The sequence below is a fragment of the Penicillium roqueforti genome, assembly GCF_015533775.1.
Source record: "Penicillium roqueforti strain LCP96 04111 chromosome Unknown scaffold_01, whole genome shotgun sequence".
In the NCBI taxonomy this organism is placed as follows: Eukaryota; Fungi; Ascomycota; class Eurotiomycetes; order Eurotiales; family Aspergillaceae; genus Penicillium; species Penicillium roqueforti.
Window position 1 is genome coordinate 563,619 of NW_024067565.1, and position 27,470 is coordinate 591,088.

The 27,470-nt window shown below is 48.8% G+C and overlaps 13 protein-coding genes across 13 annotated transcripts; 8 read left to right on the top strand and 5 right to left on the bottom strand.

The window, feature by feature from the left end:
• Positions 1-403: 403 nt before the first annotated feature.
• Positions 404-2,653, top strand: LCP9604111_589 (uncharacterized protein; the record flags this gene model as incomplete). The annotated part of the gene is made up of 1 exon (XM_039069606.1): positions 404-2,653. One exon carries the CDS (start codon positions 404-406, stop codon positions 2,651-2,653), a length of 2,250 nt encoding a protein of 749 aa, XP_038933137.1.
• A 1,334-nt stretch (positions 2,654-3,987) lies between these two features.
• Positions 3,988-4,436, top strand: LCP9604111_590 (thioredoxin family protein; the record flags this gene model as incomplete). The annotated part of the gene is made up of 2 exons (XM_039069617.1): positions 3,988-4,010; positions 4,139-4,436. 2 exons carry the CDS (start codon positions 3,988-3,990, stop codon positions 4,434-4,436), a joined length of 321 nt encoding a protein of 106 aa, XP_038933138.1.
• Positions 4,437-5,376: 940 nt separating this feature from the next.
• Positions 5,377-5,988, top strand: LCP9604111_591 (GNAT family N-acetyltransferase; the record flags this gene model as incomplete). The annotated part of the gene is made up of 1 exon (XM_039069628.1): positions 5,377-5,988. The coding sequence occupies one exon, from the start codon at positions 5,377-5,379 to the stop codon at positions 5,986-5,988; it is 612 nt and encodes a 203-aa protein (XP_038933139.1).
• A 1,871-nt stretch (positions 5,989-7,859) lies between these two features.
• LCP9604111_592 (MHYT domain-containing protein) lies at positions 7,860-10,416 on the top strand (the record flags this gene model as incomplete). The annotated part of the gene is made up of 4 exons (XM_039069639.1): positions 7,860-8,005; positions 8,075-8,639; positions 8,695-8,880; positions 8,938-10,416. The coding sequence occupies 4 exons, from the start codon at positions 7,860-7,862 to the stop codon at positions 10,414-10,416; spliced, it is 2,376 nt and encodes a 791-aa protein (XP_038933140.1).
• Positions 10,417-10,897: 481 nt separating this feature from the next.
• On the bottom strand, positions 10,898-11,572 carry LCP9604111_594 (OPI10 family protein; the record flags this gene model as incomplete). The annotated part of the gene is made up of 1 exon (XM_039069651.1): positions 10,898-11,572. The coding sequence occupies one exon, from the start codon at positions 11,570-11,572 to the stop codon at positions 10,898-10,900; it is 675 nt and encodes a 224-aa protein (XP_038933142.1).
• A 264-nt stretch (positions 11,573-11,836) lies between these two features.
• Positions 11,837-12,866, top strand: LCP9604111_595 (thiamine pyrophosphokinase-related protein; the record flags this gene model as incomplete). The annotated part of the gene is made up of 2 exons (XM_039069662.1): positions 11,837-11,877; positions 11,939-12,866. The coding sequence occupies 2 exons, from the start codon at positions 11,837-11,839 to the stop codon at positions 12,864-12,866; spliced, it is 969 nt and encodes a 322-aa protein (XP_038933143.1).
• Positions 12,867-13,437: 571 nt separating this feature from the next.
• Positions 13,438-13,925, bottom strand: LCP9604111_596 (DNA-directed RNA polymerase core subunit RPB8; the record flags this gene model as incomplete). The annotated part of the gene is made up of 2 exons (XM_039069673.1): positions 13,438-13,543; positions 13,600-13,925. The coding sequence occupies 2 exons, from the start codon at positions 13,923-13,925 to the stop codon at positions 13,438-13,440; spliced, it is 432 nt and encodes a 143-aa protein (XP_038933144.1).
• A 291-nt stretch (positions 13,926-14,216) lies between these two features.
• On the top strand, positions 14,217-15,430 carry LCP9604111_597 (elongator complex protein 4; the record flags this gene model as incomplete). The annotated part of the gene is made up of 2 exons (XM_039069684.1): positions 14,217-14,679; positions 14,733-15,430. 2 exons carry the CDS (start codon positions 14,217-14,219, stop codon positions 15,428-15,430), a joined length of 1,161 nt encoding a protein of 386 aa, XP_038933145.1.
• A 31-nt stretch (positions 15,431-15,461) lies between these two features.
• LCP9604111_598 (uncharacterized protein) lies at positions 15,462-15,759 on the bottom strand (the record flags this gene model as incomplete). Its single annotated transcript, XM_039069695.1, has 2 exons — positions 15,462-15,646; positions 15,702-15,759. The coding sequence occupies 2 exons, from the start codon at positions 15,757-15,759 to the stop codon at positions 15,462-15,464; spliced, it is 243 nt and encodes an 80-aa protein (XP_038933146.1).
• Positions 15,760-16,264: 505 nt separating this feature from the next.
• LCP9604111_599 (tRNA splicing endonuclease subunit SEN34) lies at positions 16,265-17,212 on the top strand (the record flags this gene model as incomplete). Its single annotated transcript, XM_039069706.1, has 1 exon — positions 16,265-17,212. The coding sequence occupies one exon, from the start codon at positions 16,265-16,267 to the stop codon at positions 17,210-17,212; it is 948 nt and encodes a 315-aa protein (XP_038933147.1).
• Positions 17,213-18,115: 903 nt separating this feature from the next.
• LCP9604111_600 (RNase P/RNase MRP complex subunit) lies at positions 18,116-18,911 on the bottom strand (the record flags this gene model as incomplete). The annotated part of the gene is made up of 2 exons (XM_039069717.1): positions 18,116-18,315; positions 18,383-18,911. The coding sequence occupies 2 exons, from the start codon at positions 18,909-18,911 to the stop codon at positions 18,116-18,118; spliced, it is 729 nt and encodes a 242-aa protein (XP_038933148.1).
• Positions 18,912-19,284: 373 nt separating this feature from the next.
• Positions 19,285-20,437, top strand: LCP9604111_601 (putative oxidoreductase, 2OG-Fe(II) oxygenase family; the record flags this gene model as incomplete). Its single annotated transcript, XM_039069728.1, has 2 exons — positions 19,285-19,668; positions 19,730-20,437. 2 exons carry the CDS (start codon positions 19,285-19,287, stop codon positions 20,435-20,437), a joined length of 1,092 nt encoding a protein of 363 aa, XP_038933149.1.
• A 2,875-nt stretch (positions 20,438-23,312) lies between these two features.
• On the bottom strand, positions 23,313-24,523 carry LCP9604111_602 (uncharacterized protein; the record flags this gene model as incomplete). The annotated part of the gene is made up of 3 exons (XM_039069739.1): positions 23,313-23,424; positions 23,493-24,323; positions 24,384-24,523. 3 exons carry the CDS (start codon positions 24,521-24,523, stop codon positions 23,313-23,315), a joined length of 1,083 nt encoding a protein of 360 aa, XP_038933150.1.
• Positions 24,524-27,470: the final 2,947 nt, after the last annotated feature.

The following is a 27,470-nucleotide window of genomic DNA, read 5'->3' on the forward strand; positions in this document are numbered from 1 at the left end:
GTATAGAACAGATCATCGCAGGCAAATATAAAAGAAAAAAAAAAGCAAATGCCAAGTCACTTGTTTTTCAGGTAAAAAAACAAAAACAAGGCCCTTTTTCTGAGTTCCCTTTGGCCCTTTGGGCTCGTATTTTCTTTTTTTTCTGCCTTTCTCAATTTTCATTTCATTTCATTTCCTTTCTCCTTCCTCTTTCTCTTTCTCTCTCTTTCCCTCTCGTTGAACACTCAACTTCTTTCCTTTCCCCCTTCATACCCCCCATGGCGCCTGTGGCATCGCACTGACTCCCAGTCATTTTACTCGACTCTCCTTTCCACCCCCCATGAGTTTAGTTAGACTGTCGCGCCACCGAACCGATAACGATAACTAATCCCACTTGTCCCTGGGCAAGTGCCCCCAAAGTGCCATGGCGATATGGCCCTTTAATCGCAAGAGCAAGCGGCACACCATCCAAGTGACCGGTGCCGAAGCTGCTGACCTTCGCTCCGCCTTTGCTGATCCGATGATGGAGCCTACCCTGGGCCGCAAACCATCCAAACGCCATAGCAACCGCACGACACGGACGGATGCTGCAGACAGCCGGCGCAGCTCGGCCCTCGTGCCGTCGAATCGACCTATCTCATCGTTAGACCGCCCTGCTTCCATTGCCGATCATCCACGGAACGCGCCACGCGACCCTGCGATCTCGAGAACAGCTTCGCTGCTGAGGCGGAAGCCAAGCCAAAATGCAAATGCAAATGTCCCGAATAAGCTACGACGGAAGCTGAGCAAGCGGAAGGCAAATGAGATCATGCGCGAGCGTGAGATTCGTATGCTCTCGTCGACCCCTCCCATCGATATTCCCCATCGTCCGACTCTTAGCAGCGGGGACCATGTACTGGAAAGTCGCCGCCGAAAGGCAAATGGTAGACGTGCCGACCGGTACATGTCTGACATCAGCCTCAGCATCCGTGACTCCGCCTCCTCTAGGTCTGACATCTCTGACCCATACACCTATAAGGTCAACGCTTTTGCTGCCCTGACTCCACGCCCTGTTGTTCGTTACGTCGAAGCCCCTCGCCTCCAACCCGACAGAAGTACCAACCCGTCTGCTTCCAGCCGACATGACAAAGAGAGGCTCCAGGCCCTGAACATGTCCGAGGAAGATTTCTACTATTCCAAACGACGAGTAAATGAACTCGCTGATTCATTAGATGCTGGGGCTTTGAGAGAATTGCTTGACCGGGACCGTCGCCGCCGGGAGAAGAAGCAGGTCGTCGACCAGGAAAGACTTCGACGTAAGCTGCAGGAGAGGGCTGATGCTCAGCAAGCGGAGGAACGAAGACTCCAGGCCGCTGTTGAGGCCGCTACCGAGGCCGAAATTGCTCATCCCGAGCCTTTCGTCGCTGAGGTCACTGAACCCGAGGACGTTCTCCCGAACGAGGAAACCACCGCCCCTCAAGTTGATAAACCGACGGTCATCGCACCGGAGAATGAATCGTGGCTGCTGGGGGCTTCCAAGAGCAGTGAGCACACCGGACGCGAATCGCGGGAAAGTTCTCGCGTAGTTGACGATAGTTCTATTCGTGAACGGAGATTGGTTCAGCGTCCTAGTTTCGCCATGTCACATGACATCACCATGTCCCGAACTACTCTTTCCCCATCTCATTCATCAATTCGCCATGGGCTCAATTCCCCGAGCCATTCACAAGTCGGTGGACCCGGCTCCACATCGGACGTCTCAAGGGGGGTTGATTCAGAACGTCGACTTTCCGACACCAGCGGCCGCCGGGGGAATACCATTACTTCGCTGTTCAGACGTGGTTCTTCTCGTCTCAAGCGGACATACAAGGAGCGATTCCACGACACTACCCCTGAAGTTTCCAACGCCTCGCATGAATCTTTCTACAAGATTCAGACCCAATCATCCCCTCCTCAGCCCTCGGTCATCCCTCCGAGAATTCTAATGCCCACTGGAACCGTGAAGCGCTCTCAATCCAAGTTCACTGAACACTTCGGCGATGAACCACTGTCGCCTCCTGACTCGCGCCTACAGTCGCCAGATATCCCGGAGGAAGTGCTAGAGTCCTCTCTCGAGAATGACGCGACTTTCCTGCGTGAACCAAGCCCTAGTCCCGGTGTGGACATTAAAAACCCGAACCGAAGTCATCATCGGTCGTGGGCTTCAGATAGTATGGACCTCGAGGCCGATAATGTGCCACTTTCCCAATCTCTAGCTTCAATTGACTCCGAGGGATCTTGGATGTCAGGCCAGTTTTTCCGTCGCATGTCACAAAAGCCCAGCAGTCCTGTTCGATCCAATTTGACCTCATTTGGCCGAGACTCGGTAGAGGTCCCGGCAGATGCTTCCGAAGAAGTTGAATCACTGGATGAGTCCCACCGTCTTAGCACAAATATCCTTCGCGATCCAGAGTTCGAACCGGAAGCCTCTGACAGTCCGGCAAACATTGTCGCTGAAAAATGGCACAGTGAGGTCGGCCGCCGCCCTGTTCTAGTGAACCCAGTGGTCCGTCCCAAGTCTACACAAGGACTGCTCAGAGGGTTCTCTTCATTGACCCCCATCTCTGCAGAGGAAGATTACATTGTGGAAGAGACAACTCCTTCCGGGTTGCAGCGGATTCCCAGCGAGGAACTCAGGATTGGTTATGCCGAATAGACTGAGTATTAGTGATCACCATCGCCATTTAACAGCAGGATCTACCATTTATCATTACATCATCTGTGTCTTGTGTCATGGCGTGTTAGACGGGTACCACTATGCCCATCGACTATTGCCATGACTCAGATGCAGTCTGCCAGAGGTCGTTTGAACCTTCCCTTTGTACGCTCTTTTGTCACTTTCCTTTGTCAAAATATCCATCCGTGAGCCTTGGATTCATCCTCTGGCCATCTGTACGATTCTGATATCCCCATCGCCTTGTATCCATTTATTGCCCTTGCGAGTTCGTCATTCTCATTCGATTTGTTGATACCCCTCGTCGCCCCGTGTTTTATCTTTACCATATGCATAAATTCTTATTCCTTCCTATTCTTTCTGTCGAATACATAAGCTGATAAATCTTTATTCCCCCTCAAGCGCTTTTCTTCGTTGCACATAGTTGGCCGCTTCTGGCCCTTTTCTTTCATCGCTGATATTCCGACATTCTTTTGGGAATCTACTGATTTGAGGATCAAGCAGTGTTTCTTATGTTGATGAAAATGGTATTCTCGAGGTTTTCCTTATGTATTTCTATCACGGTCCACAGGCCTTTGTCCATGAGAAGAATAGGATTGAGCCTATTTTGGTCTATAGCGCCCTTGAAGTCTCTTTAATTCTCATTTTTCAGGAATAAAATATATGAGTTATGTCTCTCCGTTCTTTTTGGGTCCCAGTAAGCAACATCACCTAAGAACCGACAACCTGCTTCGCGTGGGTATGTAGGTATAATTTTTGTAGTTGTGCATATGCAGTGTGTAATTAGTTGCAGGCCCGGAAATGCTGACAGTTCCAGACTCCATCTTATTCGTAAGCAGCTCGAGGTCAGGAGCACGTCATCCCCTATCAGCTTCACTTCTCTTGGATCCCAGCGGCATCGATATCTGCAGGTACAAGAGAATACAACGAAAAGTACTGACAAATCCCACTATGGTAAGTCTCAATTGGGATCTTCTCAACCCTTGAATCATCCCAGTCAACCCCCCAGCAAGCTCCAGAGACTTCCGGACCTCCAGGACCCCCGGGGCCAGCTCCGATTTATTATTCAGCGCGGCCTTACCTAATCGCCTCTGCTGGGAACGTCATGGCCCTATAAAAACCCAGCGCCCCTCATTCTACCCCTCCAATCGAAATACTTATATCCACTCCAGTTCAAGCCTTCATCTCTTCGTTCTACCCCCAGAACCATCTCCGGACTTTCTTCGCTACTGAATCGATCGATTCCCGTCCAGCGCACCGCTTTCCGACCCTTCTCTTCAACACCTATCCCACGCTTCACGCCTTCTTCTCTCAAAATGGGTGTCACTGCTATCACCACGTAAGTGCCCAGCTTGACTCTCATACATACCCGTGGATCCTGGAAATATGTTCTACGCATTCATCCTGGTCCTTTCCATTTCGCAAAGTATGAAAACACCCTAGTTAACACTCCTCCTTCTTCTCCAGTGCCGAGGAATACAAGACCAAGGTCACTGATGCCACCGGCCTCGTTGTCGTCGACTTCCACGCCACCTGGTGCGGTCCCTGCAAGGCCATCGCTCCTACCCTCGAGAAGCTCAGCGATGCCCACACCAACGTCAAGTTCTACAAGGTCGACGTCGATGACCTCGCCGAGGTTGCTGCTGCCAACGCTGTCTCTGCCATGCCTACCTTCCGCTTCTACAAGAATGGTGAACTCAATCAGGAGGTCAAGGGTGCTAACCCCTCCGCCATCCAGGCTGGCCTCAAGGCTATCCTTGCATAGTTTCGGAAATTGAGATTCATTCTTGTTCATATCATTGATCTATGATCTTTTTTTTTTTTGGAGGGTTGGGTGAATTAATTGAATCCTGAATACGTACCGTTCCACAAAAGTCTGTGTCTATGATGTAGGCTATTCGTTTGCTTTTTCTTCTCAATCGGTTGTTTGACTTTGCTTGGAAGCTAGGTCGGCTATGCACTGTGCTTTACATGGTAAATATATGTACGTAATTGAAGAAAAGAGCTACCTGGAACTTGACTTTTGAATTAGAAAAAAGAAAGTGTCTGTCCTACAGCTTGCATGCAGCTTGCATGCAGCTTGACAATCAACCCGCAGTGAAATTCCCCGCAGTTTCTCTATATAACATCATTGGTGTTTATATATGCTGATCACTTGAGTCCGACCACGGTAGCGTTTCCTCCATTTCCATTTCAATATCAAAGTCTGATTGGTTCCAGATTTTGACATTTATAGATATATTTAAGACAAAAATAGCAGGCTGCTTATACTGCATTGTCCTATTTACTTGTTTTGTTTTTGTGGTTCTCAAGTTTTATAGGTAGACGGTAGAAAAAGCCGGAAAAATGCATAAATTATGCAAACAGAATTTCTGTGTACCCAAATAGCGTAAGTCAAATGAATGTGGATTTGGGATTCCGGAACATCCATCTCTGTACTCCGTAAATGAGTGAGGATATACTAGGTGTATAACAAGTTTACAAATATGACAAACAGCTATAGAAAAATGGTCAGTGTGTGAAAGAAAAACCAAGTTTGAACTTGAACTGCATGGCGCAGATGCAAACAACCGAGAGAAGGAGTTGTATCTGTAGGATAGGACGACAAACAATTCAATGGCTGTCTATATAAAGAGTGGTTGTAGCTTTTCCATCATCTCCCTTTCCATCATCCATGTCCATCCACCTCCTGCTTCCTTCAAGCCATGTCATCAAAGTCTTCAAGTACGGCGACCATGGTCAGTGAGATGAGTGACGAAGATGAGCGCCCCTCGGAGGCGTTTGAATCGGAGAACTTGTCATACCGCAATTACTACCCCTCAGAACATGATCAGACCTTCAATACTATTCAAGAGTATGCTTCTTCAGTCATCAATTTCTGCGCATCGTCCTCACGACCGATGGACCTCACATTCACCTCCAGGGTTGCGAAGCACCTTCAGAGAAACTCGGATTTGTTTGTGATGATTGAGTACTACGATGAATGCGACCCTCTCGGTACTCTTTTCTTAGAGTCATCTCATCGAGATATGGCCCACCATCGATGCGCCAAGCTGGGAATCGGCATGCTGAAGGAGTTCCAGCATTACGAAATTGAGGCAATCCAGTGGGCTTTGAACTGGGCTTTCAACAGAGCCGGCCTACATCGGGTGGAGATGAATATTCCATCGTGGAATATGCGACTGGGCAAGGTGTGCGATGAGGTTGGGTTTCAGATAGAGGGAAAAAGGCGGGAATGTTTTTTCAAGGATGGCGAGTGGCATGACGAAGTGAACATGTCCATGTTGAAGAAGGACTGGGTGCAACTCCGGGCCTAGACGAAGAGGTCGCCATACTGAAAGTGCGGTGGTACAATGGATACAATGCAGGATGCCTTCTATGATTCAATGACAAGTCTGACCTCGATTCAATTTTGACTTTTCTCATCAAGTAATTTCAGTAAGAGTAAGCGAGAGATAGTTTAAAGAGAGAACGTTGAAGAGACAGAACTGATGTATACCAAATCCTGCATAGGCGGCTTAACGTCTAGCTATCCCCGAAGCCACTATAAAGTCACTGTGCACAACCACGACAGTTTCTATTACCTATCATATTTATGCATCATAGCCACGCGATTGACAACTGACAGCAACCGTTCGTGACTTCGGTCCATTTGCCTCGATGGAGAATAGTAGATCCATCACACCCACTGAGCATGTCTGGAGTACCAAGGTTGCCATTTAGAACCTATCCACTACATATAAGAAAGCGGGCAAAGAGGCGTTCGACAGTCAAAGAGTGTCCAACCGAGCCGACGCGGAAAGCAGATCGATCAGATATTTTTGGCTGTGTTTGCATAAACCTGCTTTGACCTTGGTTCCTATGATTCATCGAGGGAAACGGAAAGAAAGATACGCCTTCAATCCGGGAATTAATTTACTTTGTATATGCACATCTTCAGGAAGGTGGGACTGCAGGCCCACTCTTTTTTTAATCTCCTTTTGATCTCTTTTCCTGTTCGGATTTCGCCGAGGCAAATTTTCTTGTGTTTTAATTGGCTGCTAGTCCTGCTATGATGCCTTTCATACAATATACTTTGAATTTGCAAGCCGTGCGATCCAGGGGCACATCCGATCGCCGGCTTGCTCTTATTTTGCTCTTGGTTTGAGGGTTCTCGGTGGCGTTCCCATTGTCCAAGGAGGCTAATGTGATCGATCAATATCTTTAATATGTTCCGACGAACGGTCGACTATGTACGGAGTACCGACCGAGCCTGGAGTATGTATATCACAATATTTAAGAGAGGTCCAAATGAACATCACAGTGGGCCCCGCTCTTCTCACATCTGGCAGCTGAGGTGCAGCTGAATTCGCTTATTAGCTCGGTCCACGGTTCCAACAATTAATCTAAATGGAAGCTCAAACCGCAGTGCCTGGGTAATTCTACGGAGCAGTAAATCTAGTTTCCATGGTTGATACAACCCCATTATCGGAGTTATATCAAACCCAGGCACGGAAAAGACATCCTGTAGATAAATAAAGACTAAGATCCGATGCCATTGGCGTTGTGTTAGGGCTCCGATACGCTCTGAAGCCACCCCACATAGCTCTTTATCCATACAGATCCGATCTAGATCTGCCCAAAGCGAACCAACACGGGACCAAGGCATCGGCTGCAATACCACATCCACCAAATCTAAAGCGGGCTTTGCGACCTTGGGATCTAATTTATTAGCATGAACTTATTCTACTAAAATCAGGCCTCGGCATTCCCTTTCTGGATTGTTTGCTTTGTTTTGGTGTATGCCACGCGAGTTGTGGGTTTAGGATAGGTTTAGGATATTACTTGCAGGCCAATGACCCTGTCGGTGGAGATCACGTCTAGATCGGACGGGGCTCGATCGTGGTACACGTCAGTTCATTTGTTACCGTGGACTAGAGGGGCGCTTGGGATGGCTAGTCTACCCTGGTCTACCCTGATGTTATAAGATGTTTACCTCGAGCCCTGTTCTACTGATTTGGACTTTGTGATATTTGATAACTTTTGTTTTGCTCTCCACACTGATACTAGGAAGCGATTTCCATGTCGTCTTGTTGATATTGATTAATACAGTCGCTTCCGACTATCTTACCCTACCCTCCAACTATACGTGCTACTTGCCAATGTGCCAATAACGAAAGACCAACACTTATTCTCTCTTTCTTTCACAATGTCGACGACAGACGATAAACCGGTCGTGCTTGTCACGTACCTGGCGGGGTACATAGTTCTTTCCTATGTGATCAGCGCAATGGGATGTGCAACCACACTGGAGCTGCTCCACCGGCGGACATCGAGGTCCGGTCTATACAATTGGTATGCCCTAAAACTCTACCCTACCAACTCCTGCACTTGAACATGTAACTAACCAAGGAAAATTAAAAGGTACCTTCTCCTAACCTCGTCGATCACAATGGGTGGTATTGGAATTTGGTGTATGCACTTCATCGGCAACCGCGCTATCGTCCTGGGCGACGGCCAGGCAGACGTGCAAGTCTTATATAACGTGGCTTTTACGGGTACCTCATTCGTGCTCCCCGTGGTAGTACTGCTATTTGCATTCTACGCTGTGGGCGTCGAAGAGAAGGCCGGCTATCTTCGCATCCTCATCGGAGGCTTGCTCACTGGTAGCTCTGTCTGCGGTATGCACTACATCGGTCAACTCGGAATCTCGAACTATAGATGCTCCTATCACGTCGCCAATGTCGTGGGCTCGGCGATCATTGCTATTTTCTCCAGTACTGCTGCCCTAGGCATCTTCTTCCGCTGGAGGGCTACCTGGACTGATAGCTGGTGGAGACGAGGAATCTGTGCTTGCTTATTGGCGGTTGCCGTCTCTGGCATGCATTGGACCGCGGCCGTTGGAACTGTCTACAAGGACCACAACCGCATGGTCATGAAGGGAACCCAGTTGTCGAGGAGTCAGGTTGTCATTGTCTGCACTGTTCTGGTATGCTTGCGATTGCTTTGAAGGTATGGGGGATTGGAAACTGACAGCTCTCTAGGCCTGTGTTGCATGTGTAGTGTTGTCGATGTGCGCTGTTATCGCTGGGCGAAATCGCAGAAAGTCGACGACTCGTGCCCATCAGCTGGTCCTTGCCTGTGCCTACTTTGATCCCACTGGACGAATCATGGTCACAACGCAGGCTCTGCTTCCTACGAGAAAGATTGTTGATCATTATATCGGACGGGTATGTCCCTGAGCCACCGGATACAGCAGAAGTCTTGACTAACGAATTACGAACTAGACATTCAAAGATGACGACCTCACCCGGACTCACCCTACGTTCCTGTGGGCATTTAGGGCAACTCGAAATTGGCCCGTTGTGAAAGATCTAGTACCCTTCATGCGAAACCGCCTTGATTCCGAAGAAAGTGCCATTGAGAAACACATGCTATCGCGCGGAGTGTTTATGGACAAGGATACGGAGTTGCAAACTGATTTTGATACCTTGTTCAAGCAACTCTTCTGTGTCACAGCCCAAGAGCTCTCGGATGAACTGAATCTGCCTCTCCAGGACCTAGGAACACTCTACGACGATGTTCTCTCTACTGCTATCCCCGTCTCCCGACTTTCTCGAGCCATGGGCCGCTCTTCGCTCCGCACTGGCAAGGGCCAATTGATGTTCACTGTTCGCCAGCTACAAAAACATGAAGCAGCACGCTTGAGGTCACAGGGATTCCGATTCGCAACCATCGAGCATATCACCGGAATGCTTTCCCGACGCATCCATGTTCCCGAAGCAAACCTAGCCAACTCCCTCCGCGATATGCGAGACTACGCAAGCTCGAATCGTGGCTTTGACGAGGGAGTACACCTCATATCCTTCATGATGCGCCCAACAATCCACGATCACTTCGAGATCCTCACCGCAAAGGGTGTCGGCAACCCCCTCCCATCCGCAACCCTCCCCATAAAACACCTCGAAATCCACCATCTAGAACTCATATCCCACATGGAAGGCTGGTCCATGGACACATGCATGCGATACCTCCAGTCAGCCAGCGCAGGGCAAGCCTTCCCCAACCTGGACGACTTCCGCGCCGAGTTCATCCAGGCCATCATTTCTCTCTCGAAAACCATCCCAGAAGACCTGCGCGCAGCAGCGCAACTTTCCACTCGCCCATTATCAGCCCCCTGCCGCAGCAGATCCCCCAACCCCGAAATAGCCGTACAGAAAACCTGCACCCTCATAACCTTCTGTGTCGTCGGCACGCTCGAAACTCAAGTCTCCAACCCAGACTACACCTTCACCCCCTTCCGTCTCTTCCGCGTCCAGCAACAGATAAACGAAGCCCTCACCGACCGTGACGATTTCGCCCGCGAACTAGGCGACGAACTCTTCTGCACAGACGTGCGCTCGGGATCGACCACCAGCGAGAGCCCTTCCACGGCTAAACTGGCCATCTTGCGTCTGTGGCCGTCACGCAAGCGCTCGGCGACCTTGAGCTCGCAATACTCCCAGGAGTCGTTTGCGGATCCTACTGCGACTGCGTTGCGGGATATCACTGTTCGCAGGGAGGTTCGCGTTGATTTTACCCACCTCCATGAGAAATCAAATCATAATGTCAGTGCCCGGGAAACAAAGGTGGTTGTTACCGGTGGTGGTGAGAATGCGCCTACGACTTATGTCGATGAGTTGTATAGTCTTTGCTATGCACCGGGTATCCGGATGAGACCTGATGCGTCGTTGCAAAATATTTCGCGTGGATCGACTGCATGCTGATGACTTTTCTTTATGGTTTGATTTCTTTTGCGTTATGGCTGGCGTGAGTTGGAATGTATACGGGAATTGGGACTGGTCTTTTATGATTTGTTATGTCTATGCTTTTCGTGGGATGGTTTAGGATTGTATATAATTTTCTCTTTCTGACGAGTATATAGATGATATCAATACAAACGCATGCATGTTTCATGTGTAATTTCAGCTTTTCCAAAGTCTTATTATCAATAAACAGCCAAAATAGTATTTGTCAACACATGAGATGAACTCTAGTAGGTCACAGAGAAAAAGCAGAATATCGTCACACATCAAGAATAGACTCGTTAACCAATACATGCAAGAGATGTCATGTACTCATTACTTCGCACCTGCCGAGAGCGAGTCAGGAACAAATGCAGTCTGAAAAGAAGCACTGGCCAATCAATTGAAGATCCTCCAATCCAATGCCCATACACTATAGAGCACAGATCCCACGGATCAGGCATCAATTAGCATTAGGATCCTCGCGCTCCAAGAACGAAGGATCTGCCTCAATGCGGCGCTCGAACTTCGCCCACCAATTCTGGAAGCTCTTCAGCGGCACGACATCCTGACCATTTTCATTCTCCGCAAAGCTAGCGAGGAAATTAAACGCGTTCCCAATAATGCGCTGCGCCAGCAGCTTCGTCGAGATCTGCTTCTGCGCCGGAGATTGCGAAACCAACGCCATAGACGTTCTACCCGATGGGCGCTCCGATTCCAGGGAGGCAAGCTGCGGCGCGATATTCTGCGCTTCTTCGATCGAAATGCCCAGTGTCATGACGCCCGTTACAGCAGTGTCCTCGTCGAGCATGTCATCTTCTTCCTCGGCTTCCGAGCGGCGGGGAGCACGACCTTGTGGACGCACGGTGAAGATGCCTGAGGGCTTTTCGTTTGCCAATGCGCCCACGAAGCGGAAGTCGGAGGGTTCGCCGGTGGTCGGGTCTGGGAGTTGGGCGTAGATTGCGGCGCCGGTGTTTGGTGGGAGGGTTGCTCCTGGTAGCATAAAGACAACTATGTCGCTGAGAGATGCACTGATTGGGATTGTGAAGGCAAATTTGGTTGCTTGCCCGTTCAAATGGCTGTCTACTGCAATGATGTCTGTTAGACACGGGCGGCCTGGGACCACGACGGAGAACATGATGTGTGGTGGTAGGGTTTGGACGAGCTGGAGGCAGCTTGAGTAGCTGGTAAAGCGGAAATTGGCAAGGTGAACTGCGATCAATATTACTTCCGTTCTTGAAGCTTCTTTAAGCTTCTCGATGATGAAATGACATAAGAGGGGCTGCCCTTATCGGCCGGTCGATAAGGGTTTGGCTTGGCTAAACAAAGGTCTGGTTCTCAGTATATCGACCTTCGACTTTTACTTTGCCATCGGGTTCAGCTTCTGTCTTTAGAAGTCATTATGGGCAAATCCAATTTAGACCTGGTCGGCGAATGCGATAAGTAAAGCTGTCCCAACTCGGTTTCTCTCAATTCGCGTTTTCTCTTACACCCCACCCCGCAGCTTCCCCTACTACGAGGATGATCGCGACGTCTACACGGAGAACCTGAAGAACTATCATGCATTCAAAGTCTCCGGATACGACTGTACACTCGGTTATATTCTCAATGCAGTCGTTGAGAAATTTCCCTGGTCGGAAAAGAGCTGGGCCATTGACTCGACTGCGCAGACCGTGACGCTAGTGACACCGGAGGGAGCCACCCCGGCACACCGGAGCAAGCTCGTCGCAGCAGACATAGCCGAAGCCGTGAAACAAAAAAAGTTCGAAGTGCTGCAAGGCTGGCGCAACGAGACCTACGCAGTCTACGGCCCGGGCGGAGAATTCCTACTCGAGATGGAGCGCGCTGCGACCCCACTCTTCGGCATCGTATCCTACGGCGCCCATCTTACGGGCTACGTTCAGGATGAATCCGGTATCAAGATCTGGGTCCCACGCCGCGCAAAGAACAAGCAGACCTACCCAAGCCTCCTTGATAACACCGTCGCCGGCGGTATGTGCACCGGCGAGACGCCGTTTGAGTGTATAGTCCGCGAAGCTATGGAAGAGGCATCCTTGCCCGAGTCGGTGGTGCGCGCTGCGACTGTCTCCGTGGGCTGTGTTACGTACTCACATGTACGGGATGTACGAGCGGGCGGCGAGACGGGCCTCATTCAGCCTGAGATTGAATATGTATACGAGCTCAGGCTTGACCCTGAAACTACCCCGAAACCTGGGGATAATGAGGTCGAGGAATTCAAGTTGTTGTCGATTCCGGAGGTGCAGGCGGCTTTGGCGCGCGGCGAGTTCAAGCCCAATTGTGCTAATATCATGATTGATTTCTTTGTGAGGCATGGGCTGCTGACGCCAGAGAATGAGCCGGATTTCTTGCAGATTGTTGCTAGATTGCATCGTCGCTTAGAATACCCGACTGCTTCGCATTGCGCAAGGTAGATTATTTGTTTGATTGCTTGAGACATGTGTCAGATAAGGCGAACTAAGATATATCAAATCAATTTCAATCGTGTGGGTTCCTTCCGCATTTGCACAGCCAAGGCAGTTATTTGCAAGACTATGAAATGATTCGATAGAAGCATGGTCACAACCGCACTGACATCGACTGTTGTAAGACGAAGAAGATGAAAATGAGCCGCCAAAGTCAGATCTGTTGGGTTTTTGAGTCCTGATCGCAAAGCCAGGAAAGGGATAGGCACTGTGCGGCTGCCAGAAATTACAGCTCTATGCAGACTCAGCCCGCCAGGAGACGCATTTTCATTATCGAACGGTCAATGTTCATCTCGTCGATCCCATGAAAATCATGATTGTTATGATAATCTATTGGTATTCCCAAATCAAAATGCAAAGAACGCCTGCGCTGCACCCCATAAGAACGATATGAACATCGGTCCGGCTTAAATACACCGACTTTTCCCCCATTCGGGCTTTGCCTCAAGATCAATCCAAGATCCATCTCATCCTATGCCAAGGTCGTAAGCAAAAAAAGAGAGTTCCAACAATCGTAAGCTTATTTCTTAAGCAGCAAGTACACGTGATCGATTCTCAACGGAGCAAGCTTTTTGTAAGGTCCTTCCAGGTAGAGCAGAAGACCTCCAAAGGACACAAAGACAGCCCTAGAAATGTAGACGTTAGTTTCCGCAAGAGCCAACACACCAGTAACGAAACTCACATGGTATCCTTAGTGGCACCCTCCTCGAAGCGGTACACCTTGCCGTGGCAAACATAATCGTAGTCATCCGCTAGGGTCTGATCACCCATGCTGACCTCCCTCCAGCTGGCGCGGGTGTCCTCCTTGCCGTCAAGAGAGAGAGTCGAGGCCAGAGCGAGGGACAGCGACTCGCCGACCGCGCATGGGTACAACTCAGTGTTCACATCCAGGGTAAAGGTGAGGGAAGCATCGTTCGAGTTGCAGGTAAGACGGGAGACGCGGTCATACTTCTGGGCGTTGATCGAGGTGATCGTGAAGGTGTCTTCGAAGAGGAGCGGGTCGGACATGATGAAGGTTGCGACCGCTGTGTTTTCGGTCTATGGATGGGGTTTTTGGTAGAGCGGGTTATGCGCAGATTATCGCACACAAATTATCGTAGGTTCAAAAGGCCACAATGGCTAGTTGGTGGTCCAAGAGTGGTGAAGAGAAGAGTTGGAGTCGGAGATGGAGAGGTTGATCGGAGAATTGAAGCTTTTTTTTTCTGCCGCCATTTGGTCCCGCCGATAACGATTTCGTTGGTTTGACATCAGCTCGTTATAGCTCTACTAGATTTCTTCCCTAGATTGAACTTATCCGCCATGTCCTTTCGCAAGCGAAACATAAGTCTTTCTCCTGGAGTTGACCGCAACGCTGTTCCCAATGCTACTGCACACCCCGCTGCGCCAGTTAGCACGCCAGGCATTCGCCCTTCCCCCGATGATGGACGGCCAACAACATCGACAGGGACTCGCTCTCTAGATAATCTTCTTGCAGGCCATGCAGGGCTTCCAATGGGGAAAATTTTGTTGGTTGAAGAAAACGGAACTACGGATTTTGCGGGCGCATTGCTGCGTTACTATGCGGCTGAGGGCGTAATCCAAGAGCAGAAGGTTCATGTGATTGGAGTGCCAGAACAATGGGGCCGAAGCTTGCCTGGTCTGATCGGCTCGGTGGAGTCCCTGGACGAGAAGAGATCCGACAGGCGCAAGGATGATCGTATGAAAATTGCATGGCGATACGAGCGATTGGGCGAGTTTGGAGCAGTCGCTGGTTCGCGGGATGGTGAGTATTGGAACAAAACATTGCTTCTAGCTTCAATATGCTGATCAATATAGCCCCTAATAATCACGGGGAACAAGATGCAGCAGCAAAAGAAGCACCCGCTTTCTGTCATGCCTTCGATCTCACGAAACGTCTCACCCATCCGTCTATCACAAACATGTCCTTCATCCCACTTATGCCCTCAAGAGAGTCACCATTCCTCGCTATCCTTAAACGACTCCAGACCGAAATCACGTCCAGCGCCAATACAATCCACCGTATCGTCATTCCTTCTCTGCTCAACCCCACAATTTACCCGCCGAACGCCTGCCAACCCGAACATGTACTCCAGTTCTTCCACGCCCTAAAGGCGCTGATGAGTGCGCACGGCACCCGCGTGACCGCAATGATCACCATGCCTCTGTCTCTCTACCCCCGCTCATCCGGGCTGGTTCGCTGGATCGAACTACTCAGCGATGGCGTCATTGAGCTCTGTCCCTTCCCGCACTCTGCGGATGCCATGGCTACCTCGGGAGCGGCGACCTCACAAGAAGAGCCACCGCAGGGTATGCTTAAGACACATCGTCTTCCAGTATTGCATGAGCGTGGGGGTGGAAGTGACCAGAATGTTGGACAGGATTGGGCGTTTATTCTGAGCCGCCGGCGATTCGAGATTAAACCGTTCAGTCTGCCACCGGCGGAAGGAGACACAGAAGCGCAAGATGCGTCGGCTCCAGGCGGAATGCCCAAGAAATCTGATCTCGAATTCTGAGACTCTTTATGATTGGTGTGATTCCCTAGACTCAATCGTCCTCCTCGAAGCGTCGTTGGGTCCCTGGTTCTGCTAGCATATCGTCCATCTCGATCTGCTCGGACATAGCAGGACCAGAGTTGGCCATTGTGCGGAGATAGCTCGCTCCATATCCGTCCAATACTGGTCGCACGGAACGGAGGCGATTCCCCAAGCAGGATGAAGCTGCAAGCCATGCTGTTCGTGTTAGTAATGCGATCGGGAGTAAGAAAGGATGCTGCGCGATACTGACCAACAAAGAGTATCAGGGGTGCAAAGAATACCAGGAATATCAGCAGTAAAAAACCCATGATGCCTTAGTATAGAACAAAATACTCAACGAATGCCAATGAAGATGATGATAAACACGACAGCGATGCTCAGCAGTTCGCTTGCCAAGATGACTATTCCTAAAGTGGACTAGTGTGTAAACTGGGCTTTTCCTTTTCTTTTTTTTTTTGGGCGTTCGTTTCTTCTCTCCTTCAATCAACCCTGGCTTTGCTGGTCAAACCCAAAGACAACTCCGGGAGTTTGATCATGTTCTCGACACTTTGTTAATTCTCTAATGGTAAGCTTCATCCTCGTCTCTCCCACACCCCCAACTCGCATGATTATTTAACTACAATCTGTCAATCCCCTGAAGCTCTTTGATACGTCACTGAGTGCTTGCTGAGAAACGTACTGGAAAATGAATCGCGATACCCCAATTTACCTTGCTGGCAACCTGTATCTTTACATATTGGACAAGCGCTAACTGTCCTTGCCACAGAATCATTGAAAATTTTTCCACAAATCTCAAATCAGAAAGAAAAAAATATGGATTTCCAACCAGACCTTCCTATCCCGATCTCCTATGTATCCGGTAGATACCTGTTGTTCTCAATTGACGCCGTGACATACCTGCGACGTGAGCATCACATATGCGGTGTGCTCATTGGGACGCTGCCTCAGATCCCTCAGCAGAATGTCTTCCTGGGTCTCCCTCTGCAGCTGATGCCAGAAGAGGCACGGCTCTTAGTGGATAAGGGTGTAGCTTGCATCGTAGACGAAGCCAAGGCACACGACGGCATGAACACCCTCTTAGAAGAGGATCGCAGACGGTACCTCCGCGACCTCGAATCTCAAGGCCAGCATATCTCGCGCATCCAATTGGATCGCAAAGAGCGCAACCGGGAGCAGACATTGAAAAAATTAGAAGAAAAGAAAGCAAAGGCGAAGGCTAAAGCCAGTGCTGCTGCCGCCCAGACACCTACGGTTCCTGAGGTCACTTCCACCCCGTCGCCGAAGAACGCTGCTATCGTTGACCTCTTCAACGCAGAGGATCGCCCATCGTCTCCATCGACCGCCTCGACGAGCACACTTCCTCAGAGCGCAACGGTCATTACCCCGGCAACATCTTACCCGCCCCTTCTCACGCCTCCACCATCGAGCCATCTTCCAGCACCCGCGGTGCCACCCTCCTATCCTCTCTTCGCCCACCTCCACTCCAAAGGATACTTTCTCTCCCCCGGCCTGCGCTTCGGGTGCCAGTACACGGCTTACCCGGGTGATCCGTTGCGCTTCCACTCGCACTTCCTCGTGGTGTCCTACGACTGGGACCAACATATTGATCTGATGGATCTCGTTGTCGGCGGCAGATTGGGCACTGGTGTGAAGAAGGGCTTCTTGATCGGCGGAGCACAGAAAGGAATCGATGAGGTGGATTCGGAGGCTGATCGTGTGGGTACTGTGCGGGCTTTCAGTCTTGAATGGGCTGGAATGTGAGGGATGAAGGACGTGAAGGGTTTCATACCCTTCATTTGTTTTTATTTCCCATCTACCAGGCTTGTGGGTTTGGTTTTTCCTTGCAAGGATTCCATGGCTCATGCGCCACGCTGCCGGGTCGTCCTTGCCTGTCCCCGGGTACCTGGAACCAGGTGCCCGAATTTCTACTGTACCTGGTCTCATTGAGCCCAGGGAAGAAATACGTCTATTGGCGATTTGGACCATCACCGAGCATAAAGATACAGATGGTATCCTCACTCCAAAGGAGGTCTACCATGACTCCGCCTTCTAGCGACTCAGGTCGGAGGCTTGGAAAGGCAAACAGTACGTGGTTAAGAAGGGTCGTCAAGTCTCTGGTCAAACCATACGTTGCCCGACTCAAATTAGCATGTCATATGATCACGATCACAAAAAAATGTTCATCGAATGACGTCTACACTTTACAGTGATTTTCTGGTAAATCTGTAGTATCATGTCACAGTTATGAATGATATGCTTCGCCTGTTGAAGACAACTAGCCAACCCATCGGGGATAAAGGGTATTCCACCATGACCAAAATCATTCCAATTGACCGTCTTTTCGGGTCACTTCATAGATTCGAGCTGAAACCTCGTGTTCGGTGCTCTTTCCTTTGTCTGAATTATGTATGCCTTTCCGCGTTTGGGTGCCACATTGCGCACTGTAATATCATGCAGTAGACATGATGAAAGAAGAACGAGTCTAACTTCATAGAACACCGGCATGCCTCCTCAGATTATGACTGTGAAGCTCGAATCTCAAAGACTCTCAGCAGTATCAGCTTTTATGGCAGGAGCGCACCTGCGCCGCTCGAGTCCGCTTCACAGCTAAGCAGTCAATTCTGTCGGTAGTAAATTGGGAAGAACCGTAGAATGGCCACCGTCTCAAATGTAATCGATGTTCCTCCACTTGAATTTCTTATTGGCTCTGTCCACAGGACGATTCTCGAACTGGTTTCCATGCAGCTCGAAAACCAACGGCATAGGAGCTTTTACATCAGACTGAGTCTGCTGATCCTTCGCGCCCTCGGACGGCGTTGGCACAGGCACTGTGAACCGGAAGATAGTGTGCTCCTTCGGTATAGCTGTAGAAACAAAACAAAGTCAGCATGATCCCAGTATCGCACCTCCCACTCCAAAAATCAAACTCACTCTTCATCTCGTCCTTTTCGGTGACAATGACGAACGTAAACTTCGTATCCCGCACCACAATCCCCTTAGCACCAACCCTCCCAGTACATCGACTCCTGACAACCTCGACCGCAGCCCCATGGTAATCCGCACTGACAAGCTTGCTTCCATGAGACGCCGGCGAAACATGGCCATGTGGTCCAGCCTTCACATCCAGGATCTCCTGCATATACCCGACCCACAGCTCATGTAGGCCCTTGAAGATGGCGTATTTGCATTCTTCCTTGGGTAGGTTGTACAGTCCTGACTTGCGCTTTTCGCGCGCTGACAGCGGTTGTGGCTTCTGGTGTCGGAGAAAGTATTCTTTCTTGCGTAGACGCTCGAGACGACGCCGGGAGCGGTTATCGGATGCTGAGGGGGAGGTTGCGCGGAGGAAGAGTGGTTTCTGTTTGATGCGCTCGGTGAATTGTTGCGTTGCGCTGTCTGGGGAGTGGGCGCGTGAGAGAAGGGTGTGCGCGATGTGGGTCTTGGGGGCTGGGGAAGAAGCCATTTTGTGTTATCTTGGATGTGTGGCTCCAGGGGATGCGAAGGTGTGGTTGTTGGAGGTTGGAGAAAAATTATTTGATGTCACACACCGATAAGATAACGCAGGTCATGTATAGTTCGAAGGTATGGAAGGTATAAACAACCACTTTATTCACATTATTAGAATGATTCAAGTCTATTTTCTATAAGATTATCCTCGGATATTGGAATATTTCAGTGATTAGGTTTCGGACGTCCCTCGGCTCATTGATGCTTCCCCGCATAAATCATCTTTGAGGTGATATATATCTCACGCATTAAAATGACACAATACCTGCAACAACCTATTGAGATAATTATTGTCTAATATTGACTCCTTCAAATCTGCTTACATCAACATGCAGTCTCAGATCGATCAAAAGGACATCCCCAGCAACTTCCCGGGGATTCCAGCCTTCCCAGATGACGTCTCTACAGCACCCCTTCTTCGACTATCGTCGGGAAAGCTGTTAGCAGGTGACCATACTGAGCAAGAGAGACTGTTTCAAGCATCTACAGACATTGGGTTCTTTTATCTCGATTTATCAGACTCAAAGAGAGGCTTATCACTCCTCGGCGATGCAGACAATCTGTTCCAAGTTGGCAAGAGACTATTTGAGCTGAGTCTCGAGGAGAAAAAACAGTATGATTTCAGCGCACAGAATTCTTACTTTGGTTACAAAGCGCAGGGAGCTATGGTGGTTGACAAGCAGGGGAATCCGGACCGGAACGAGTTCTACAATGTACGTCAGCACCGAACACACCCACCTGGACGTTCACGGTAGCTGACACAACTATCCATAGGTTTCCAAAGACGATATTTTGGGAGTCAGTGATCCGCTACCCGCTCCAGAGACCCTGCATAAAAGCCGAGCTCGATTGGAATCATTCATGCAAGGCTCACATGCAATCGTAACCCTAATTCTGGACATCCTGAACGATAAACTTGCCCTACCAAAGAACACACTATCCAATATGCACCGACTGCGAACTGTAAGCGGTGACCAGGTCCGATTTATCAAAGCCCCTCCACAGCCATTAGACGACAGACGTACCGCGCTAGGCCAGCATACCGACTTTGGAAGCGTGACGGTGCTTTTCAACCGACTGGGAGGACTACAAGTGCTACCGCCCGGTGCCGATGCCGAATGGGTTTATGTCAGACCGCTTCCTGGTCATGCTATTGTCAACCTCGGGGATGCAATGGTCAAGTTTACGAATGGGCTGTTTCGGTCTAACATTCACCGGGTCGTGGCGCCACCGGGGCTCCAGGCTGAGTCGACGCGGTACAGTCTCGTGTACTTTGCACGTCCCGAGGATAGTGTGATGTTGCGTCGGTTGGAGGAATCTGATCGGATTCCTGTTATGGAGGATGGTCAGACTGAAGAGGTGATCAATAGCAAGGACTGGATTATTCGGCGGGCTCTGGGTCGTCGGGTGGACCGTGTTGATGATCTTGACTATGAGAAGTCTGCAGGGACGGAGCAGCTGAGTCGGAGGATCAAGGCTTAGCATTGTTCTAGGTTGTTTTGAGAATAGTGTGAAGCTTGAAATAGATTACGCTTTGCAAGTAATACGTCAATCTCGGCACTTGAAAAAAGGGGATAGCCATGTGATGTATAGCCATGGGAGAGAGCCAGTCTAATCATTCGATGGTCTTACAACTATACGAAAACGGCGAGGCCTATGACTTCGCCCTCACGTTTTCTCAATCGGGAAGGTACACTATCGTGAGTATTGTTTCCCCTTGAAAATATGTAACACCCCTGAAATTCATCAATCGTACCCGTGGACGTCAATATATATTACCGATAAAAAAAAGCTTAAACGATAGGTCTGACCAGGGGCAAAGCCGAATCCACCAAGCCCAAGAGATACTACGGAGCATACTACACTACTTTAGGAAGGAGATTCTACTCTAAATCAGCCTTCTGAGCTATGAAGACAAAGTTTAAGTAGATTAAGGAAAATATACCCTTCGAACGGGCGGTTAGAATCTCACCAAGACTTGACAGCTCCGATTCTTGAATCCGACACTTTGGTAAAGATAATCCAGTTCGGTGGGGAGAATCTAGATTCCGAAAACCCTTCGTGTCTCAGCGATACGTGCATTGGTAGAAACAAAAGCGTATGGAGTATTCCGTATCCCTCTTCGATATCAGCTGATGTGCAATGCGACACATTATACCCCGTATATTATTCTAGAATACGATAGTTATACGATGTACTCCGTACCCCGTAGTGCAATCCAACATGGGCATTGACGTGTCAGGATCTAGATGTAGTAAATGATCTAACCCCATTGAATTGGCTACATATTGACATAAGGCTGGCACTCGGCAAACCTGCACTCTCCGACATGACAGCCTGTTCTCATATCTGTCGATCACAGGACCTCACATTTAATCGCTCATATACGAAGTACCCGGAACAGCAGTGATGCAGTGACAGCGGGTCAATATTTTTTTTTGCCTCGCGTCTCGACCAGCTGGCGCTTTTTCAGCTACGGAGTAGAGCACAGAAGACCAAAATAGCTTCTTGATTGAGTTAGTTGACCGTTAAGATGGATCCCCGGCCACACTACGAATCACATTGTGAGCGAAAAAAAGGGCCCCCGCTCAATTTCCGGCGCTCTGGACCTGGGTTGTCCACCCTTACTCCGAACCGCCCACTTTAGTTACCCCCTGACTTGTTAGCTTTGTCCTCTGTGCATATTAGGTACTCCGTACTTTTGACTAGACCCTCAGTACGGAGTAAAGTACGGAGTACGGAGTAGACGGTGTCCAGACCTCGGGATTTGATAAAATAAACGACCCAACAATCTGGATATTCTGCAATAATGCGTTATGACAGCGGGTGACCCTTCCGTCTCCGGGCTTTCGGGTTTATGCCCTGTCGAATCCTTCCCTGCAGTAGTCTACATATGTTGTACTCGGCTACTGGTAATTACAAACGAGGGATCTCTAGAACTAGACAGGCATAGGTAAGATAGGTGACAGGGGTATGGTACTTTTGTTAAGGAAAAAGCAAAAACATATTGTATAGATCTTGAACCGAGCCATTTAAAGATGTCTGAATGAGCAAGCTTCTCCGTGTCCTTAAACGACATCAATTAAAACACGATCCACCAACATTCCTCGAGACCACAACAGGAAATCCACCGAACTCAAAGCCCCAGAAATCGGGAGAGAAAGGGCTATGGGTGACTTCTCCGCGCCAATAACTAATGCCCTATACGCCGTCGTCTTCGACCCACCGCACGGAGTACTCCGTACATTATTACGGCCTGACTCCGTTCTAAATTATTGATATTTTACAACCATACATCGCACGGAGTACCAGCTATGTGGTAATCTCCGTCAAAGCTATGCACCCTCAACTGGATCCATTGTTTCAATATAAAAATAATAAAAAGGCTCGGACCGTTCGAACGGAACCACACGGGCTGTGTTGCCCATCTGCCCATCTACCCACCCTGCCCAAGTCCCCAAATCTTACTGTACCGAGGTTTCATGGTACGATGTATGTTGTCCTCGGCCGAAAGCGCCCTTCCATCTGAGGTGCGTCTACGGAAGAGTTCCGGTTTGTGCTCAGCTTCTGTGGCGTCGTGGCACCCACATCATTTGACAAGACCCCGTAAAGATCGGGGAAATATGCCTCTAGAATGGATTTGGAATCATCCAAATGGGCGCCAGATAAACGGTAGAAGGCAGAAAGACACGATGTACGATGTACGATGTACTAAACGAGGCAATTACACATGCATATCCCCACTGTGTGGCATGACGTAGGAAATTACTAATGTGGACCAGTCCGGTGAATTAGGAATAAACGCCGTTGGGAGATGCGGGTCGGTTGGTGCAGCGGTCCTCTTTGGGGGCTTTCTGTACTTAAGCTATTGCGTCTGGCTATCCGAGGAAATGGAAACTGGGTCTGTAGTCTGGTTTAGTCCCTGTTGGGGATTCCCGCCGAGTTTCATGTTCCGACATGCGCAAATCAAGCCATACGTTTATATGCTTACAACGTACTCCGTAGTGGATGATGGTGTGTTGTATACGATATGCACGTCCGCCCCCGGCCGTCATGGAAATGTACACATCATCGGGATTCGTACGGGTGCGCACGCGCAGGCATGTGTAGTAGAACGAGGCGTTGGGAATTCCCTGGAGCTGATCTCGATTGGAGATATAGTCGGTTTGAATGTATAGAAGTTAATGCCATACTATATATGTATGTTATATGGCATATAAAAATAAGCATGCTATCGGGATGAATCGAGTTGAAAGCAGTACGAATAACGCAAGAGAAACCAGTGGCAGATATCATAAAGGATTGTAATGGTCGGTTGTAAAGAGAAATCGAGTAGACAGCGTCGTATGTTCCAAGCTCAAGCTGCTGATTCAGCAACGTCTGGTGTTCGTTCAAGCGCCATAGCTGCTAGCTTCTCTTCAAGACTTTTGAGAACCTCCGGGCTTGTTTCTGGTTTCACCCTTTTAGGTCTGAAAGAAAGAAATTGAATGTTAGCAAGAAAATCCTATACCACATGTTGTAGGGTTGAGACACGTACGGAATTCGTATAGTTTCATCACACTTCGCCTGACCACAATTCAAACATGTTTTTGCATTACCCTGGAACCAAGTCTCACAAACATGACACTGATAATGGACTCTGCGACGAGGCTTCTTGAACGTGCGCTCGGGTCTAGGCTTGGGCGGATCAGCATCGCCCGGATATCCATCGGGATATTTATCGAGTTTGGCCGGGTCTCGCGGGCATATCTTGCAGCGCACATGGCTGCAACTCGGGCATTCCTTGGTGCCGGGGGTAAAGAGCGAGGCGCAGAGGTGACAGTTCCGACGGACCCGCTGGCGCACCGGCCGACGGACGAAATCCGGACCGCCGGTGGGCGACGGCATCTTGAGCGAAATTTCCCGGGTGGTGCTGAGCTTGAGGTGCGTGGTCCTGGGGAACAGATGGGGTGAATGGGCGTATGTCTCCGGGTTCTTGGACTTGCGGGTTGTCGGCTCGCTATCCTTGCTATCCTTGTTGCGGGCGGATGGGTGTCGGGGGCACTTTGTGCAGCGGGTGTGCTGGCAGTTGACGCATACTTTCTCTGCGCCGAAGGTGGTTTCGCAGCGGTGGCAGGTACGGCGCACTCGCATGCGGATTGGCTTCGTTACACGGGTTAGCTGGAGGTCGGGGGGTGCGTTCCAGTCGCTGGTGTCGACGGTCAGGCCATATTTGGCGAAGAGGCTGCGCGCCTTTTCCTGTTGAGTTCTGCTGTAGCTGGTGAACATGACCGGTCCTGATGGGCTGGGCTCTTGGGCTGGTGCCGGTGCCGGTGCTGGTGTTGCTGCTGGTACTGATGCCGGTGCCGGTGATGTTGCCTCCGGTGCACTATATTTAGTCAAGACTAGTCAGCATAGTGTTGAAGTAGAATAATGTCGTATATCGTACGTGGTTTCGGCTTGAGTGGCTACCCCAGGAGTGATAGATTGTCGTTTGGACATTGACCGAGGACGGAGGACGGTCTTCATACGCTTAAGGTATTTCGAAAAGCCCTCGGGCTTGTCTTCAGGGCGGTCATGTTGAGACATGGTTCAATTGAAGAAATGGTGATATCCAGAGTGTGGGAACTCATTCCATACGAAATATGTCCAGTGTGAAGGATGTCAGAGTGGACTGATGGTAAGATCCAAAAGTTGGCAGGGAAAAGTAGGGGCAACCCAATTATTATAGAGAAGGAATCAGGAATCAGACTATAATACAAGAGTATTGTATAACAATTGTATAAAAAAAGGCCCAAAGCTCAGACGTGGGGATTCCGATACTGTGGTTCTGTGGATTCGGATGGTTTGGGATGCTATTGAATATTCGATGTTTTATTTTATTTCACTTCCTCTGCTTGAAAATGCATTTAAAGGCTTTATTTTATATTTTATTGGGTTTTTCTTCGGGTTTTCATAGGTACAAAGGAGGAGTACTATTTCTCCGGTCACAATTGGCAGATACTTAGGCGAAGGTGTTTCTCCATACTAACCACTATAGGGAGATACCGAGGACCAAGTACCGATGACCAGGTAAGCCCTGGTAACTCCGACGTCTCCTATTTAGTCTCTGATGTGCATCCCCACTCTTCCTCCTCCAACCCGGTGCCACTTCGACGAGAAAAGGCTTTGGTCTCGAAACTCTGTGGCTTCAGGAGATTATCTCCATAAGTCATATCCGAGAATAGCGTGCCATTTCGCTGGTCTTCCGGCACATCAGACATGGGGCCCCCTGTCTCTTGGCACGCCATTGGTTCCTCTGCTTTCCCGTCTTGGACTGGCCTATCTTCACACTGGTTGACGTTTATGTTTCGTCAGGCTCCGTACAAAAGTACGTACTCCGTACAAAGTACACTCCTGTCGCCTTCCACGGCGGTCAACCGATGGCGTGGCATACAATAGTATTTTGGAGCCAAAGGGTGGGCCGGGGGACCGGGAAGGAGTGGTATCTGTGCTCCAGCTGGCCTCCCTACGGCAGCACCCGCCATCCCGGCTGCCTTTCCAGAAACAGCTAACTTGCTGGTCTATCAGTGGAAGCGGATCGGGGAAGAAATAGTTGAGGGGCACACAGGTGATGAGCGTGCCTTCAATCTCTTCGTTATTGCGGTCGATCAGGAGGTTTGCGAGAATTGAATTCCTTTCCCTTACAACGGGAATTGAACTGCCGGGGAGGTGCCGAGCGGATAGAGTTTTCTCTACACGGTCTTTGTGTACTTTGTATAGTAATTGTACGATGTAGTTACATCGTACAACATACAACAATGCATTGTTACTGGTTGGAGATAAATACTCCGCACCTAGATACTCGGTATATGTAACCCATTGTTCTATTGATCTACAGGTAGTGCTCTTTATAGTGCTGACTGGATTATTGGTTTCTGGGACTGTGAAGAAGTCTATGCAGAATCCAGAAGCCCATGCAGAATCTCTCTAGCATCGAAGGGTGGCGAAAGAAAGAACCTTTGACACACGGGCATATCTCCGACGATTGGATCAGAAGAGGCCATGCATGATGCATGACACGGGGATCCCAAAGGGCAAAGTAAAAGTATAAATACGAGCAGTTCGTCGATTTACGACGCACTCCGCGATGAAATCCAATAGCGATCAAATAAAAAGGAAAAGTGCTAGATATGAGGGTATGCACGACGTCTTCAAATGTAACTCAACTGTTGATCACCCCTTTTTGGAATTTTGAGGCGATTGTCCTCAGCCATGTCATTTTTGAATACCGCAATGAAAATTATTCTACAACCCAAGGTGGGAAACACGAGATTATACTACAATATTTTTCCTACAAAATTAGTAGAGCCAGCCCCCTGGGAAATAAAAGGGCAAATGATTAAGGAAATAATTTCGCTTAGTGGGCTTGAGGGACGGGTGAGAGTGGAGGTCGGATGGTCCCAGTGCCCTGGTGCTGTACGGAGTATAGCCGTAAAGTATGTACTGGCTAATCTTCCAAGTTGGATAAGATATTGATGCTAATATTACTTGTTATATATGTAGTCTGGATGTAATGGCGTATCTGACTACGTTGTGCCTGAAAAGGGGAAAACAACTATTGTCGATTCGCTAAGATAAAAGTGGACAAGGGAGAGAGAGAGAGGAAGAGGGAGCCGAACTATCTGATGGTGATCTGGGTCTATATGGGTGACCGCCTTCTGGTCACCTAATATCCCCCCTATAGATCTCATATCTCCTATTTTGAAAATGATGATCTTAAAATGTTATAATTATGGTAGTCGTAAAAACCCTAAATTTTCCTTTGAATTAAGTTATCCCGATAAGCTTTAAGAAAGCTCGGAATTGCTCTTTAGGAAGCGCCTTCGTAAACCTATCCGCCGCATTCTGCTTTATATTAACCCTTAGGATATTTATATATCCTTAGGCCACAGCGTCCTTTATAAAGAACTATTAGAGTGCCAGCTATCTGGTAGTAGACTTACCTCCCTTCTTATTAGTAGTAACTATAAGTTGATATTATTAGTATAGATAACTGTAGGATCGGGTCTTAGTAGGCTTAGTAAGTCTATAACCTTAGTAAGCTATATAGTATCCTGGGCTAGCTGGTCGAGTATATACTATTCTACTATTATTATAGAGTTCGCTATAATCGTCTACTTTTTAGTAGACTAAGCTACTAGGATTCCTATAAAGAACTAGATATATCCTTTAGTTAATTTAGAGTCTATCTAGTCTATATATAATATATCTATAAATACTATAAATTATAGTTTATCTAACTTTCTAAAGATTAGTCCTATCTTAGGGTTATATTTAAGGTACTTAACGATATATCTTATTACCTTAAGATTAGAAAAAGTCGGTATTACTAGTCTATATTATAGGTATATAATAGTAAATCTAATATCTAGTCTTATCTTAATAGTAAGTTAGTTAAGTATCTCTACTACTATCTAGTAGTATTCGAAGTTCTTATTATTAAGTAGATTAGAGTTAATATCTTCTAGGTTAGACTCTTTCTATCCTAGTAGTA